Genomic DNA, 18,082 nt, shown 5'->3' on the forward strand with positions numbered 1-18,082 from the left:
ATGTTCATATCATTTGAAAACGAGAGAAAACTATTTGTGGCAAAATTGCATGGAAATGCAGAGGAGCTAAAGCTGAACTGAAACGCTATCATGTCAGAAAGAATTATTTTTGGGACAATATGGGGGGAAAAAAATCCACCCCTTCAAAGCATGCAGCAATATTTTATCCTCCCTTTGCGTATTCTCCGTGATTCACTGTTGTAATTAAATTGTTTGTAGAATATTTGGATTCTCGACTCACATTTGAGTAAAATCCTTTTTTTTATGGGGGAGGGGGTTGCAAACATCATCTAACTGCCCTGTGTATCTTCTGTAATTGCACTGAGCAGAGGACGTGCTTGTTTTAGCTTGATGCTGGATTAGCGCGATGGGCCACCAGGCTGCATTTTGTCACTTAACGACTTTTTGGGATGATTACTTTTCTCACTTTCTTCCTGAAAAGATGAGCGTCCTTCACACTCCAGCCTCACGTCAGGCTGTGTGGTGGTGTCAGAGGTAATTTGGCCCGCACAGTGAAATGACCTGACGTGAATCTACAGGGGGGAATTTTTTGCGAGGGAGCTCATTATTATTCGCGGTCAAGGCCACTACATGAGCTCCTTTTTTCCCCCTCCTCTCCTCCTCCTTTGCGTTTTTCCTTCTCTTCTAGTTTTTCCATACCTCCTTTACTCTTGCGCATTTTCATTCTTAACATGAAAAGCACTGGAGTGAGGAGACTTATTGGAGCGCTCGTGAAATCCATACAAATGCTTCTAAATATATATATAATCACGCTACTCAATAATTACAAATGCAATCAATAAAATATAAAAAAAACAATAACACCTGACTCTCTTTTTCTGCAATTTTTTGTCATATTTTTTCTGGAAAATATTCCGTTTGATTTTTGAGGTTGCACTGTAATTGTACATAAATGGATACATTCTTTTATCCCCCCCCAGAGGGCAGCTACAAGAAGATCGGCTACTACGACAGCTCTCAGAAGAACCTCTCGTGGTTCGGCAAGGACGTCTGGATCGGTGAGTTGTGGAGGAGGTTCCTTCGGTTCCTTGTATAAAGTTTCTCAACTCAACTGTGTTTTTAGAGCACTTTAAAACAACTACCGTTGTATCCAAAGCGCTGGACATGGAGCAAAAATAAAATCCCACAGCAACAAACAGTAAAACAATAAATTAATTACAAAGACAGTAGAAAGCACAAAAATAGTCAAATGAACAAAAAAGTCCTTTCGATGCTCACATGAACATTATTTGTTCAGTAATATGACATGAAACCCTTTTTTTTTTTAGATCACGTACATCAATCCCACCAAAGATGCTGATCATTCAAAACATTTGAATGTGTGCAGAATGCTGTGGTTGATTAGAGGGACGTACATCAATTTAACTATCCGCGTTGATGTCCCAATACTTCTGTTCATTGACCGCTGTGCTGTTTTTGGGTGCGCCCAGGCTGATTTGGAGGCCCCCGGTGAGCTGACACATTTGGCCGCTGCGCTCCATGAAGAGCTGACCTTTTTTTTTTTTTTGAAGAGCCTTTTGAATAAAATGATGTGTTACTGTTAAAGGCAGAAGCATGCATGGCTTTACTCAAACGCACATGGTCGCGAACAAGTGCGGATGGGAGGAAGTTCATGCCCGCTCAGTGGGGGGGGGGGGGGGGCAATTGTTCATTTCACTCTTCACTTCTTCATTCACTACTTCCTTCCTTTCTCTGTGCTTCACTACCTCCTTTTCCCTCCTTAACTGTACATCTTACTTAATCCGCTCATGGACTTCCTCCATCACAAATTCCTTTCTTATTTCCTTCCACTTCTTCCTATACCCCCTCCTTTATACCCTCCTTCACTTTTTACTTCGATCCTTCCCGAAGTACCATCCATCACTGCCTTATTTTCTCCTTTCTTTACTCTTTCCTTCCTGTACTGCTTACTTCTATCATTCCTTCTCAACATCCTTTACTCCTTCCTGAAACCCTTTAACTTCGGACGGCCCCGTATGGGGACGTCCAGCATCTGTCAAAACAAATCGCTGATGCACGTCATCATGTGTGATACATCTTTTAAAAGCTGAATGGATTTGATTGGTGATGATTGATTGATGATGATTTGAATGGTGCCCTACATGTTACAATTGTCAAATTTGAACCGAAACTCCGGAGACATCAGCTTTGATCCTATGGTGTTTTCAAGTCCAAATCAACATTCTAAATCCATTTTCAATGCAGATATTGTGGAAAGAAAATTAGATGAACATCCATCGTTCCGAGACGGGAGCACTTACACAAATTCTTACTGAATGGGAGAAATATTAATAATGTGACATTTTGAATATTTCAGAAGTGACCAAAACTATGCTGATACTCCAAATGGTTCAAGAATAGCTAAAAATTGACTTTGGGTGCACCTTCCCACAGGCATTTTTAGCAAAGTTGCCCTCAGTTTAAGGTTAACGACCTCCTTACTCTTTTCTTCTCTGCCTCCATTTTCCCCTTCATCACGCCTTCAATTACTCCCTCCTTCGGCTCCACTTCCATCCGCTTACTTTTCTTCCTTCCCTTCTCCATTATCCCCTCCCATGTAGCTTCCTGTGACTCCCTCTTCCTTCACTACTTTCTTACCCAAACCCCAACCCTTCGTCATGATTAATTTCTTGACTCCATCATTCGCCTTTCACTCCCTTATCTCTGCTCCCATCACTCCTCCTCTCCCTCGCTCCATCAATACCAACCTTCCTGTCCCCTTTGTCCATTTCTCCACCATTCCCTTCATTACCACCTCTTTCTGTATCACTGTTCCTTCCACCACCTCTCCCGCACCTCTCCCTCTATTACTGCCTCCTTGACAACCTCCTTTTCACTCTCTCAATCACTCTCTCCCTCCTTCTCACCTTCCTTCCTTCCTTCCCTCTCTCTCTCTCTCTCTCTCTCTCTCTGTCTCTCTCTCTGTCTCCACGGTCGCCCTAACAACCACTTCAGCTCTCCTCTAATCGCTGTGGCAACTGCTACTGAGCTGCGTCTCCATGGCAACACTCTGTTCTCATGTTTTTTTTACTTTTCTCTCCACTTTTTTTTTTTATAAAGTCAAGGACGCTAGATGGTTAACACATATGTACACGATGACACACCCACATTTTTCACGCTCGTATGAAACTTTGTGTAGCACCTCAACCATTAGAAATGTTGCTTAAATATTGAACGTAGAATACTTGATCCATCACCACCAAAGCCTGAAAGTAGTTTTAATTTGAAGAAAATAACGTTTGGGGGCAGCTACTACACAATGCAGATTAAATAAAACATAAGAAACTACTAAAATAAAAAATAAATGCTCATTAAATATATTAAAGTATATTTATGTTGAAGTAAATATATAAACCTGTCTGCATGTGTTGTTCTATGGTGTGTGTTCAAATTTGTTTATTTGGTTTTAAACTCTAAGTTACATGCTATTTATTAGCCTGTCTCTGGTGTTTTAGCCTTGAGCTTAGTGGATGTTTGAAATACGTAATATACAATTCTCTTTGCTTTATTTTTAATTTGACAGAAATCTTGAACTGTGAGTGACATTAAACAGCTTGGATCTTTTTTTCAAATAATTGATCATAAATAATTAACAAAACTGTTCATTATTGTGAAGTGAGTTGAGTTGCCTGCCCATTTGCATCTCAAATTTCTGCTCACAAGTCAAAGCGAAAACAATGCTAAATGGAAAAAAAAATAAAGACAAATCTGACTGGAAAAAAAGAATCCCACTCACATGACTTTTTGTCTCACATGTCAAACGGCGGGCTGGTGTCATGTGGGAAGTAAATTTTGTCAGCCGTCAGACAGATGGCGCCGCGGAGACATCGGTTGTGTTACCGCGGTGACGTGGGGTTGACACCCGATGCTGACATTTGACACATAAGCTTCATGTGGCGCTCACACTCACACACACAGTCGCACCCGATTTTTCTGTCTTACATAGACACATAAATCTATATTTGACTGTATATCGATGCTGTATTGTTAAAAAAAAAAAGATGCACTGCATCATGATTTCATGAACACACACTCGCACATGCATATGTCCTTGTACACAATTGCTCTCCCTGACGTAGACCCAAAAATCTGGATCACGTATTCCTATTGTCTCCAAAGGGAAAACAATGTGGTACATCACGATCTCAATATTTTGTCATTTTTTTCATCTCTCATTCATGCGCCAGCTGACTTACCCCATTTCTCTCTTTCATACATAATATCAATATTCGATGCATGCCTTTCAATATTGTATCAGCCCTTTTCCCCGAAATACACACACACACACACACATCTATGTATTGTGAGGGTAGAGAAAGAAGAAGAAAAAGAAACAGCAAAACAAGCTTTCCTTGGTGCATCTGCCCCTCATTGAACTTCATTAGTGAGCAATGAAGTTGGTTTGAAGCTGGAGCACGTTGGGAGCATTTGCTGTTAACTCCACACTACACGCTCTTAATTAGCACACAACATGCCCACTCACTCACTCACTCACTCACTCACTCACTCACTCACTCACTCACTCACTCACTCACTCACTCACTCACTCACTATCTAGTACTGTGTGTGTGTGTGAATAATAAATAAATACTCCAATTGCTCTCAAATCAGTCGGAGTATGTATTTGATACCCTACAAGAGTGCTGTTAATAACAGAGAGCGTACAAGTAGTAGCACATGGATCTTAAAGGGGGAAGTCAAGTCAAAAATGCTCTTTATAATTATGTCCTATGTGGCCCCACTCGTCTAATTTCAATAATGATGTTATAAAATGTTACAGTAATATACTCTATGCGCCCTAACTTGTCTAAACATGGCAGTGAGAGTAATATAGCGTTTGTGGAATATGAATTAAGCAGCAAAATCCACCCATTTTTATCCGTCTCAGGGGGCGGCCATTTTTGCCGTGTACTTCCACCCGCCGTCGCTTGAATATGACATTACAGTGCCTTTGGGCACAGGTATGGACCGTCAAGACTCACCTGTTTTCTGGGTTTGGTCATGTGATGTTTGCAAACTGCGACCTGGTCATTTTCAGTTTCACCGCACGTGGAAAAATGGCTGCTTTATTCGTATTCCACAAACGCAGTATCAATCATAATACCGTGTTTACTCTAGTGAGGGCGTATCGAACATATCGCGAAGGAAACTGTTGAACTGACGTCTCCTTCAGGATGGGCATCGAGAATATTACAAAAATCCACAAATGGCTTTCTCAAGACCTGTGTGTGAAATGACTGCATGTGCTGAATTTCTCCGTTTAGGGGCGGGGCCTCCAGCGGATCGCACGGTTGTCGAGAAAGAGTACCGCTTTCTGTCGCAGAAGTTGTTCGCCGCCGTCTCCGTGTTTGCCGGCCTCGGCATCCTGCTGGGTGTCGTGTGTCTCACCTTTAACATCTACAACGGCAACGTGCGGTAAGAGTATATGCATATTATCACTACTTGGAGCTTCCAAAGTTACTGATTACTTGAGGAATGGCGGCATGGTGGACGACTGTTGAGCATGTCCGCCTCCCAGCGCATAGGTGCAGGGTTCGATTCCAGCGCTACAGCCCCCTCATGTGAATAAGTGGATAAAAAAAATGGATGGATAAGTTATTTAAGATATTTAATTTCCCATGTTTCTTAGCCTCACGTTCCCAGAACTGGGTGGGCGGCAAGGCTCTTCACAATCCCAGCAGATAGCTTCAGGAAACGATCGCACTAAAATCCTTCAAAAATGCCTTTTGATCCGAGATTTCTCTGCGGTCTATCCAACATGCTAAATTTATGTTTGACCTGGACACACTGATCTCAAGTCCAATATGTCGGTGAGCTCATCAGGAGTTTTCGGCAATTTCCGCGGGGGTTGGAGGAAAGCGGCGGTGGGATCTCCTTCTGGCTTTGATTAGATTTCACACGCAATTTGGCTGAGGGAAGAGTGTCGGATCACATCAAATGTTTTCATTAAGTGGCTCTCGGTTGGAAGTCTCACACTGACAAGCGACTTCACGTCCAATTGGAGCATTTAGGCTTGTCGAAAGTCATTACCTGGACAAACCAGTACGAAATGTTTACTCAAGTGATTGCATGCTGGCTGAATAGAGTGAACCCCCGTTTATCACGCAGGATGTTTCAGAACACCCGCGATCGGTGGAAATACGTAGCATAGAGAGACCATCATTTTTTTATTTCTTAATTTTTTAAAATATATTATGTATAGTTTTAACATTCCGACACATTTGGAACACAGGTAAACTCATGAAAACGGATTATAACACAATTTCAAATATTCCTTTGCACGTGTTCTCACAAACTTGATCAATCAGTTCTCCAAATAAGAGTCCCAGCGTGCTTGCTTCAAGATGGATTATTTCTCAATCCCATTTAATGACATGTAAAAAAAATAAAAATAATTTAACTCGTTTACTGCCATCCATTTTCCAAGCAGCCATCTTGACCTCTCTATTTTAAAGCATTTTCAACAAGCTTTCAAGACCCACCAAAAATATTGTGTTCTGTCACAACATAATCACCAAACCGACCAAAAGAATCTGATTTGTGTCAGTGACGATTCGCGTATGTATGCTATTGCAGCTACATCCAAAACTCTCAGCCATACCTGAACAACATGACAGCAGCGGGCTGCATGATGGCTCTGGCCGCCGTCTTCCCGCTCGGAATCGACGGACATCACGTACATCGATCGCAGTTCCCCGTCGTCTGCCAGGTATGCAAATCACCACCGCCAACATGACTTGCTTCAAACCAAAACGTCAGACTTCCTGTTCAGACTTGGGTCTTGTTTTTTTTTTTTTACCTGTTATGATATTTTCACCCAATTTCTTGTCCATCGATAAAACTCAGATTGGGTACTCGTTTTTCCTAACTTTCCGAGAATCATTGAAATGTTCAGCAAACGCTTGATGCAGTTGTCCACTGAAATGGCTGCTTCTAAATAGAATGGCCGACTTCCTGTCCACTTTCAGCCATGGATTCTAGAGACCTCTTTGTCTGTCCTGAAAAGATCAACCTGTCCACCTAATTTCTTGTTGATCGGTCAAACTGGTCTTGAGAAGAGATTTTTTTTTCTAACCTCCTTTGGGTCGCTAATGTGCAAGTGAATTTTACTGATGTAAAATGAAACTTTTTTTACATGGATGGATTTGGTTGATGTTGAGAATGTTATTGGAACATTCATTAGCCTTTTTTTTGCCCTTTAGAACTTAAAATAAAAGAACAAAAAAGTAGAAATGGCTAAATTGCTTTTCCTCTAAAGTATCTTTGGGATCTACACAAGTTCTGTGCTAGTAATTACTGGTCCACCTTTGGGGTCAATGACAGATGAAGTTTAATATTCCAAAGTTTAATATTCATGCTCAGGCTGCACCCTTAGGACTCCTCTTTGCTCTCAAATTAACTTTTTTTTTTTGTCTTTCCATCCTGCAGTTCCGTCTGTGGCTGCTGGGTTTGGGCTTCAGCCTGGCGTACGGCAGCATGTTCACTAAGATTTGGTGGGTCCACACCCTCTTCACCAAGAAGGATGAAAAAAAGGAAAAAAAGAAGGTACGGCTTTAAAATAAAGGTTTCAAGCCAGGGTTTGGGTGTCAAATTAGGCTTTTAAAACGGGGTGTTGAATTAGGCTTTCAAGAAAGATTGTGGGTTTTAGTCTGGGATAGGGTTTCTATTTATGGTTTCTAGCCCCGGTTCGGGTTTTGAATTATAATGTCATGTTTTCGGATTCTACGGTTTCAAGTTATTATTAGTGCTTCAAATTAGGGTTTCATGCCTGGGTTATGGTTCCGAAAATAAGGTCAAGGTTTCAAATTATGATTGCAAAATGTTAAATTCAGATTTTAAAACGGTTTGGATTTCAGGTTCGGATTCCTATTTGAAGAGGGTTTCAATTATTATTTAATATAAGGTTATGAATCAAATTTCAGATCAATTTGCAAACCAGGGTTTCGAAACAGGGTTTGGGTTTCAAGTTATGGTTTAAAATGAGAGTTTAGTCAAGGTGTGGGCAAACTACGGCCCGCGGGCCAAATCCGGCCCATTGGTCTTTTTAATCCGGACCACCAAAGGTTGGTACACAATTGAGGTTAGATGTCAACGACTGCATTAATTTCATTTGGACTTGTAATGACAGGCATTTTAACGCCAGGTGGCACAGTTACTTCAAGTTGCAGAGCATAGGGAGGAAGGGGGAGACGATACGGAAGACCGCAGTAGCGCCAAGTCAAGCAAATCCCGTTCAATACGACCGAATAATGTACTCTTAAAGTCTGAAAAACGAGCCCAACAAATGCAAAACACTGCTTTTTAATTAAAGAAATCCAATTCATATGATGTCGAATTGAGTTCACCCTTTTGATCCGGCCCTCCATTATATTTTCTGGTTCTCATGTGGCCCTATGCAAAAAATAATTGCCCACCCCTGGTTTAGTCTCAAATCAGGATTAGAGTTTTTAATTAGGGGTTCAAAGAAAAGATTGAAAACTAAGGTTTAAAACTAAATTCTGGCTCAAATAAATCAGTTGGGGTTTCAAATTAGGGTTTCAAGACATGGTGAGGGTTTCAACCAAATCTTATCCCAGTGGATCGATCGACATGTCAGCCTGTACATCTCCCAAGAGGCACCATCCTTCTTTCCCAGCTGTCTTGAACACAGCACACTTATCTTCAGTTATCTTCGCCGTGGTTGTCCTCAACTGGCCTTATTTTTTTTTTTGTATTTGTGGAATATAATTCAACCCAAAGGCCCCACAAGATACACCTGCAGGCCCCGCAAAATACAATGGCGAGTGCAATATTTATGGGTATTTATGAATATGGATGAGTATTAACAGTCTGGGAAAAAAGGCTGCTTGTGAAGAAACGCTTAAAGCCGAAGTCGGTGCTGAAGCATTCAGAAGCAACACTTAGGGTGGGAAGTACGTTTACTTGGTTCCTGAATTTAGTTGATTTTGCAGGTAGTTCTACTTTCTGTATATTTTTGTACATTATATTAATGCTTAATGAAAACAGTTTTATGTAAAATAAAAATATTTTACATTTGAACCAGTTTCTATTTTATATTTTGCCCCAAAAAGTTGTTCCTTTATGATTCATAGATTTTTTATGAAATGTGTAATAAAAAAAATGGGCATGAATTCATATTTATGTTTCTGGGACAGCGGTTATTACAGTGTTTCAGGTTACAGGGTGCACGAAAGGGTCAAAATATGCAATTGTACATGAAATACAAACATTTTAGGAAAACCATAAAATGATCTGTTTTTGCTCTACAGTTTTTATTAATAATACAAATGAACGAATTGTAAACTTGACCACTGAAAAATGAGCAGCGAGTATTATTTTATTGTTAAAATGGAAGGTTTTACACATTTACTTACCTGGCTGACATTGTTTCTTTTTTGTCGTGTGTCGTTTGTTTGCCGTTTGCTGTTTGCGCGTTTGATTTAGCAACAGCTGGAGCCATGGAAATTGTACGCCACGGTGGGCGTGCTGCTGGCCGTGGACTTTCTCTCACTGGTCATCTGGCAGATCGTGGACCCGCTACACATTACCGTGGAGGTAAAATTACCGCTGAGTGCGCTACATTTTCCACAGAGTAGAGAGAATATATGCCTGTGAGTATTGTATTTTTTTGTTGTTGTATGTGTTGCTGCTCTATGTCCAAGTAGCAATTGTTTGAAGCTGTATAGTTGCAATTAGCCCATCTATGGCGTTTTGCACGTCAGCATGAAGATAGCGGACCTTCATTCGGCGAAATTAATGTGTATGCCCCGTTTAACATAAAAGTAGTGCTTTGTTGCCACAGTGTTGCATATTGCCAAAGGACCTATGTGGTTCAGTTATTTAGGCCATAACCCTGTTTAATAGAAAAAATTGTGCTTTTTCTTCCATCTTGTGGCATTTGCGGGTGCTTATAAACTTCTGCGGGGGGGGGTGGGGGTGTTGTCAATTACTCGTACATTTTCTTAAGTGTATTTTGACTTATCTTTTGAGAGCGACTCAAAATTGCGTTCAGCGACTATATAAGCACCAGATTGACGAAAAACCAAGAAAAAAAACTTGGCTCGGTTTTACTCAAAAAACACTCTCTCACCTGAAAGTTGGGGAAAATTAGCTTCCTGTGAAAGGAAATACTGTATGTCAAACAGAAGAGTGACTTTGACGCTAAATATTTGTTGTCTTTGTGACACTTTGAACTATCAACCAATAAAAAACTAAAACTCATCTCCTATCAACTCCCCATCTGGAGCAGGAGTTCACCAGGGAGGCCCCCAAAGTGGACTTGGACGTCCTGATCCAGCCTCTGCTGGAGCACTGCAGCTCTGAGAAGATGAACACATGGCTCGGTGAGTTTTCTCCGTCTTCGTTTTGTTACTCCTTACTCACATTGAACTCCTTATCTGGGTCACAAAGTAGGTCAGGGCCTCGTAGCGTTTCACTGGCGTCGCACCAGATGAGACAATGGACAGCGGCAAGACGCCTTCGTATTTTTTTTTCTCTCCCGCGGCTTTTATTCTTTTCTTTTTTTTCTCTGTCAGTCAGCAAGATGCCGAGTGACTTCTTGCACTTTCAACTTCCAAATAAGAGACAGCTAAGAACAGGAATCAAACACATACAGACTGTACAGAGAGAGCGAGGGGCGGGGGGGGGGGGGGGGGGGGGGGCGCAGACACATGGTTCAAGCTCAACACGTTTGATGTCCCAAGTTTTGAACTCAGATCACTAGATTCGGATTAGATATATTGGATGGATAGTTTTGGATAATTGGCATTTAAGGTTTCACTGGGATGTGAACCCCCGGCAGACATCTGGCGCTTGCTCAATATTATATCATTTTTCAAAATTCTTGACATTGCCGTGAGCCTTTTCTTTGCCACCAGCTTCATTTTTCACATTCAAGGTTCACTCGTCACAATTGCAACTATCCTCGTGTTTTGTTTTTTTTTTAAACGTGTTATCGTCTACGAAAACTCAATGAAACGCCCTAAAATGCCTCAAGATGCTCTCTGAATAGGAAAGTAGTACAGTTGGTCCAAGGTTTGTTGAAGAATCTCTGAATACAGTAGTACCTTTTAAGTACATCAACTCGAAAGAAGGGGATAAAAACGGGGCGATTAAGGTTCTGTCATGCCCTCGTGTGTGGGCAAGGAGAGCCACAGTCACTGTTGCACTTTTAGCCATTTATTGAATGGCACAGTCCAGCACACAAATACAAAATGACAATGGCATGCAAGGAGCTGCTATCGGCAGAAATCACGCCCGTGCGCTCACACTCGGCCACTTGAGCTCCTGATGTTGCTCATGAGGCCACGCGCCAACATTTGTCGTTGTGACTCGGCGCGTGCCAATGTAGAGTTATTACACTCAAACCAGTTCATTTCCGCATATTCTCTTCTTTGTTTTATTCGTTTTTTATTCAATACCGTGGTTTTTTTTCTTAAATAAAAATGAGTTTAAGAAATTGTCCCACACTGCCCCCTGCAGGTGTGGTTTACGGCTACAAGGGTCTACTGCTGCTGCTTGGCATTTTCCTGGCTTATGAGACCAAGTCCGTCTCCACAGAGAAGATCAACGACCACCGGGCGGTGGGAATGGCCATTTATAACGTGGCGGTGAGTCACCGGCTTACCGTCTGCACATTTGGGGCCTTGGTGGAGGTCCTTGCTCAAACTGAATCCGTCTGTGCCCTCCCGCAGGTGCTGTGTCTGATCACGGCGCCGGTGACGATGATCCTATCCTCTCAGCAGGACGCCTCTTTCGCCTTCGCCGCCCTGGCCATCGTCTTCTCGGCCTACATCACCCTGGTGGTGCTCTTTGTGCCAAAGGTAAGGGAGTCAAACTACAGCAACGTTAGAATTTCAGTGGAAACACTGCTTTCTGCAGGAATGTGTGAGAAGTGCAACTTTGCAGGTGACTTTTTTTTTTTTTTTGCCTTGATTAACAAAGCATCATTCATTCGTTAGTATATGACATTTCTTATTTGCACTTTGTTATATTATAAAAGGTTGTGTGTGTCAACGTGAAATAGTATACAGGCTCCAATAAATTATTTCAGTCAGAGTTTTACTTTTCAACTCATTCACTCCCAAAGATGTATTTCGATGTCTTTTCAGACGCCACACATTTAATCCCAGCTCCTCATTTTATATCGACTGTACTTGAAAAGGGTCTGAGAAGGCCATTTTCAGACCCTTTCAGACCCTTTTCAAGATTAAATGTGTGGCATCTGAAAAGACATCTAAATATGTCTTTGCAAGTGAACGAGTCCATGAATGCCAAATAACCATCTTATTTTCATTCGTATGTAAGGTTTTGTGCTGAGCTAATAATAAAATAAAAAAGCTCAGAATATGATGAATAATAAATAGCCTCAATATTTCTTCTTCACTGATTATGTGATATAAATGCAATTTTTCCTTTACTCGTGTCCTCCTGCGCAGATGCGTCGTCTGATCACGCGTGGCGAGTGGCAGTCGGAGCAGCAGGACACGCTCAAGACGGGCTCGTCGACCAACAACAACGACGAGGAGAAGTCGAGGCAGCTGGAGAGGGAAAACAGGGAGCTGCAGAAGATCATACAGGAGGTTCATGCGATGCGGCGCTGTCTGTCCCTTTGTGTGTGTGTGTGTGTGTGTTTGTGTGTGTGTGCGTGTGTGTGTGTGTGTGCGTGTGTGTGCGTGCGTGCAGTGTCGCTGTGTGTGTTATTGTCAGTGTGTCACTTTTGTGCACGCCAGTTAAAAGTGATGTCTTCATTTGTGGCTTAGAAAGAAGAGCGCGTGTCTGCGTTGCGTAACCAGCTGGCCGAGAGACAAGCTCTACGAAGTCGACGCCGCCCATCGGCCAGCCAGAACCAGAACCACAATGCCCCGCTGCCGCCGCCCTTGTCCCAGACGGACCCCAAATCCCTGCTGCCCCCGCCGGGCTACCCGAGCGCCGACAATCACTCGCTACCACCGTCCTTCTCCAACTCGTCTAACTTGTACCCGACAGAGAGCAAGATGAGCCGCAACCACTGTCACAACAGCCAGATTCCGCTGCTCTACAAGTAGGCCGGATCGTGGGGAAAACGCGGGACCCTGGTACGCGTTACGGGGGCGGGTGGGCACACTGGGGCATCAACACCACCTGACAGAGCCGGCCCAAGGTGCAAGTTAGCCACTAGGGGTCCTACATGAGCAATTTACATTCAACGCATATTTCATTTTTATTTGTCCTTTCTTTCCTTTTTTTTTGGGGGGGGGGACATTATTGGGGAGGAACAGAGTAACATAAAAAAGATTGTTTGGATGAGGTTTTATTTCCAGTGTTTCTTTAACTAAAGCTTTTGCACATTTTTACCGAGCTTTAGCAGCGAATTATTTTTATTTTGGGCATCCATATTTCATGTGCATGTCTGTGTACCCCCTGTGTGTGAGGGGGGTATGCTTTTTAATTGTAGTGTGTGTTCCGGGTATGTTAATGCACATCCCATATGCTGTAAGGAAGTGTGTGCGTATGTGTGCGTATATGTGTGTGTGTGTGTGTGTGTGTGTGTGTGCATGTATGTGTGTGTTTTTTCACCTTATTCCAACTACCTTAGTTCAGTTCCTTGTATTTCTTCAAAAATCAACAACGAATGATCAATAATCAACATTATTGGCAGAAATCAAGGGCCCAACGAAAGCCGTTTGAGCTCAAGGTCCATGTACTACTACACTCTGTGTTGCCAAAACAACTCATTCCAATTGGAAAACAACTTTCTTACCACTAGTAGTAGTAGTACTACTCATCACAAAATATTCTACTAGTTGACATCTGGCACTTTTAGTACGAAAAAAAACATGAATAGCACGACAAGTTTGTTTTACTACTGCGCTGAATCGTCTTACTCGTGAGTACAAAGCAGACTAGTACATGAACCAAAGTCGAATTAAATGTTGCTCAATGGAGGCTTGGACCGGCTCTGCCACCTGACACTGTGACGGGATAAAAGCGCTTGGTCGCCGTGGCAACAGCAAGCACATCTCCAGACTTTGCAGCACAGAAGTCCCCCATCCTGAGCTTTTGGGGAGACATTCCAGAACCTTTGTGTCTTTAATGTACACACACACACACGCACCTCTGTGGTTCCGTTGTCCTGTTTTTGTCACGTGTGCGTGTCAAGACATTTTTAGCCATAAACACCGAAGAAGGGACGAGGACAGCGTTTCACATTTTTAACCCTGATTACAGTAACGCCGCAATTTAAGATGAAACGTACCCGCATGCGCAAAGAACTTTCTACTTGTGTACATATAATGAACACGACAAGCACAATTGAGATTCTTTACGTTGACGTTATTCTCTTTTTGGTGAAGTAAAGCGGTCACGCGACATGACAACTTGACGCGCTGTTCACACAAGCTCGACAAGTTAGTTTTAAAAGTTCTTCCATCAAAGTTTTGTTACACTTCTTTCGAGGTTCATATTCTTTGAAACAAATAGTGTTGTTTTCTTTTTTGGTAAAGTGAAGCAGTCACATGTCATGACGTTGCACGTACAGTTCATGTCCCCAATGACACAATTTTGATATTCTAGCTTATTTCATTTTTACACCTTCAATTAGCTTTGTATACTTTAAGCTTCTAAGGCCAGTCTTCTTTGTTTTGTTTTAGCTAAGTGACACTGTCTCATGACAACCACAGTTCAGATGTCACGGAAATTCTGGATTATTTTTATCTGAATTAGTTTCACAGATTTGTTTCTACATAATTGGCAAAAAACGTTTGCTTTCTTTTTAGTAAAGTGAAACGACATGATGTTGGCCTGCACATCCTGCTCATATAACAGACAAATCTTGTTTTTTTGGTAAAGTGAAGCAGTCACATGACATGACAATATTGTTAATTATGATGATATTGGCCCAAACGCTTAATACATCTATGTCTTGTAGATAATTTCAGCGGGCACTTTAACAGTTTATTTTGTTTTCGTGATCCACGTTAGCTCAGGGTGCGGAAGTGGCTCGGCAAATGAAATTAACAGGCCATATTTATATATATTTATGAAGCGTGCAGTTATATCACAGTGTATCATAGACAGTAAGTCATATGAATGCAGAACTACTCTGGTAAATCTTGCACATGTATGACAATGTTTGTGGAAAAGGTCATATTTGTATTCACTGTATTATCTAAGATCATACTATAAATGTTAATATATTTCCGTATACAGTATGTGTATGCAAATACTGTAAGTGAGTTTAATCAATAAAATCAGTTTTTCTTTAATTTCTTTTAGTGGAGAGCAAATGTTGTCAAATTATAACTGAAATGACCTCATGGTTGCTTATAACTTGATACTTATTCTTAGACTATGATTTTATAGATAGAGTACATTTAAATAATAAGAAACTCAAACTATTCTCAATACTTTTGGACATAAAGGTGACTTCACATCACCGGACGTGTCCACAAGATGGCACCATGTTAGGTTGAAGTGTGCTTTAATGAAGTCGTTGAAACTTCAATCCCATAATGCATTGGGTATTATGACGTGCCACATTTGCGCCCCGTTTCGTCTGTTGGCGGCAGTGTTGTCAACTTGGTAACGTTCTCGCTCTATTCAGCCAGCTTACTGAGCCCTCTGGCGACTCCTTTTCAAAAATGCGCCTAGCGACAAATCAAGCGACATATTTTAGTGTTCATATTTTAATTTGTCATCATTTGTAATTGTAAATATATTTTAGGTGTTATTTTACTCACCTTTAGTCCCTCCCACGCCGTTATTCCACTCCTTCAGCCTCCTGCACATGGTCAATTATGCAAATCAGGTCATGACGTCATTTAGCGACAGCTGCTTTCTGAGGCATTGGCAACACTGGTTGGAGGTAAGTTTGCAGTTACGTGTTACCAGCACACGTTAATGCCTGTGTTTCGCGTTTGCGTTCGAGTCTCTGAGTTTTATTATGGATAACAGTAGCACAAAGTTTTGAGTCAAAACACTTGTCAAGTGCTTAAATGTTCCCTAAATTGCGCCACTACTTCCGGGTAGCTGCAATGACGGCTAGCTTGGTAGCTCCTGGAGTAGGGCAGCTTGTGAGAGTTGAAAGATGCATGGATAAGCTTTCTCTTGTTGCAAAAATAATATTAAGAAAAATAGAAAAGAAAATGTATTTTTTTCATAACCTGAATCGGTGCTCGATTAAATTCTCGCACTAGTTTTTTGGAATTTCTTTTACATCCGACGTCAGCGCGTTTAAACATATTCTAATGTTTCCCCTATAAAACAGTAGTTTGATAGTTCCGGAATAACAGATCACCAAAGTAGAGTAACTGTCTTTTATTAAAGCATTAAAGCTCCCCATTCATTTTAGAGTTATTTTCAAGATCCTCCTCTTCGTTTTCAAATCTCTGAATAATCTCGCGCCACCTTACCTCTCTGAGCTCATCTGCCACTACACACCTGCCTGGGGCCTCAGGTCTGTGGACCAGTCTTTGTTAGAAGTACCAAGAACTAAACTGAGGCTCAGAGGGGATCGAGCCTTTTCTGTTGCTGGTCCCTCTCTGGAATGACCTCCCACTGAACATTCGGCAAGCCTCCTCGCTGCCAATCTTTAAAGCCCTCCTCAAAACTCACTTGTATTCTTTGGCGTTCGACTCAGCATGACTTGGATTTGTTCTTGATTTTACTGCTTGGTGCTTTCTACCGCCTTTATTACCGATTCGTCTTACTGTTTATTGTGTATGTTGAATCGCTCCATGTACAGCACTTTGTATGCAGCGATGGCTGTTTGAAAGTGCTCTATAAATACTGTTGACTTGACTTGACTTGACATTGTTTTGTTGTTCACTTTCTAGATTGGTTTGCGTAAACAAGTTGCGGCCATCGCCACTTCGATTGCCAATTACCGGTACATCAAATGGATACCTGCAGGAGTGGGTTGTAGTTTTCATGCATTGATAAACCCGCCCCGCCTCATGACTTGCTTGGCAGAGACTACCAGGATGAAACCACAAGGACGATGGTGGAAGGCAGAGGTGGAAGGAAAAATGTTGCAAGAATAATGAGTGAGTCACATACTTTGATGATTGATTTCACTTTTGTAGATACTTTAGAAATATTTCTGAAAAAGTAGACATCACAATATTTACGGGATGGGTAGCAATTCATGATTGACTATCACTGACTGGAAAACGATCACAAAAACCTGTGTTTTGGGACTGCCCTGTCAGATATTACCCCTTAAAAAATGAATCGAGTGGAGCTGGTTGGTGACAAGTGGATGTTTTTAATAGCCTACTCAATAAAACCAGAGACCGACATGGTTTTGTTGTTGTTTTTTTTTGTGCAGATCTTGTTGGTCCGACCAGCAGGAAAAGAAAAGTAGCCAGATTTCGAACACTCGAAACTTGGCTCAGTGTAAACCATGCTGGTCTAAGCTGTTTTTTTTCTAACAGTTTAGATGTCCAGAGAAAATCTCCAGACATAGTAGGCACTTCTAAATGCGCAGAGTGGCAACCACACTTCCATCCTCTTGTGTCTAGAAAACATTTTCTCACAAGTGTGTGTATGTACAGAGATGGCTAGATACAGTAGAGTCTACATGCAATGATTCTCACACATTTAGGATATTGTGTGACTAAATGGTCTGTGGCGCGTTTCCCCTCCTTTGGAGGCACTGCAGAAGAGAGCCTTTTAATTCCGTGAAAGAAAGCCACAATCCTATCAGGACTGCAGCATAATGCAGAAATCTCAAGGAGTTTTTGTAACGTAACCCTTTCAGGGACAGCTTCTAATGTTACAGGGTGATTGAAAGGGTTAAAAATACTTGCATGATGGACAAAATCTTAAATGACTACGGTCGTCTCACACTAAAGGAATCTATCAAAAAAATAAAACTGTCTGTGGTCCTTTGAGCATGACCACCAAAGCCACAGATAAAGATGACTGCCTTATTCCATTTAGGCGCACCGCTTTTTGGTCAAATGGTCTTCAGTCATCAGCAGCAAATTCTAGAACAATCTACCAACACAAAGCAGGGAATGCCCAACATTGAGCTTTTTTTTTTTTTTTTTTGCATCTGGTGAATAAATAAATAAATAAA

The 18,082-nt window shown here is 41.6% G+C and overlaps 1 protein-coding gene and 1 long non-coding RNA gene across 5 annotated transcripts in view; both read left to right on the forward strand.

Annotated features, from left to right (window-relative positions):
* gabbr1a (gamma-aminobutyric acid (GABA) B receptor, 1a) overlaps positions 1–15,266 on the forward strand; it is a 49,801-nt gene extending 34,535 nt beyond the window's left edge. For 2 of the 4 annotated variants that reach the window (XM_052066374.1, XM_052066376.1), the window contains exons 15-24: positions 942–1,019; positions 5,286–5,436; positions 6,598–6,730; positions 7,450–7,566; positions 9,466–9,576; positions 10,271–10,364; positions 11,503–11,630; positions 11,715–11,843; positions 12,459–12,602; positions 12,783–15,266. In XM_052066374.1, the coding sequence (XP_051922334.1) occupies positions 942–1,019; positions 5,286–5,436; positions 6,598–6,730; positions 7,450–7,566; positions 9,466–9,576; positions 10,271–10,364; positions 11,503–11,630; positions 11,715–11,843; positions 12,459–12,602; positions 12,783–13,067 (1,370 nt within the window). In that variant the 3' untranslated portion in view covers positions 13,068–15,266. Of the gene's footprint in view, positions 1–941; positions 1,020–5,285; positions 5,437–6,597; positions 6,731–7,449; positions 7,567–9,465; positions 9,577–10,270; positions 10,365–11,502; positions 11,631–11,714; positions 11,844–12,458; positions 12,668–12,705 lie in introns of all 4 variants that reach the window. The other 2 variants (XM_052066378.1, XM_052066375.1) reach the window with 2 other exon arrangements.
* A 1,471-nt stretch (positions 15,267–16,737) lies between these two features.
* LOC127601284 (uncharacterized) lies at positions 16,738–17,303 on the forward strand. The gene is made up of 2 exons (XR_007962521.1): positions 16,738–17,080; positions 17,111–17,303. It is a non-coding gene; the product is annotated as an uncharacterized LOC127601284 (long non-coding RNA).
* Positions 17,304–18,082: the final 779 nt, after the last annotated feature.

Source organism: Hippocampus zosterae, chromosome 5 (assembly GCF_025434085.1).
Source record: "Hippocampus zosterae strain Florida chromosome 5, ASM2543408v3, whole genome shotgun sequence".
Classification (NCBI taxonomy): Eukaryota; Metazoa; Chordata; class Actinopteri; order Syngnathiformes; family Syngnathidae; genus Hippocampus; species Hippocampus zosterae.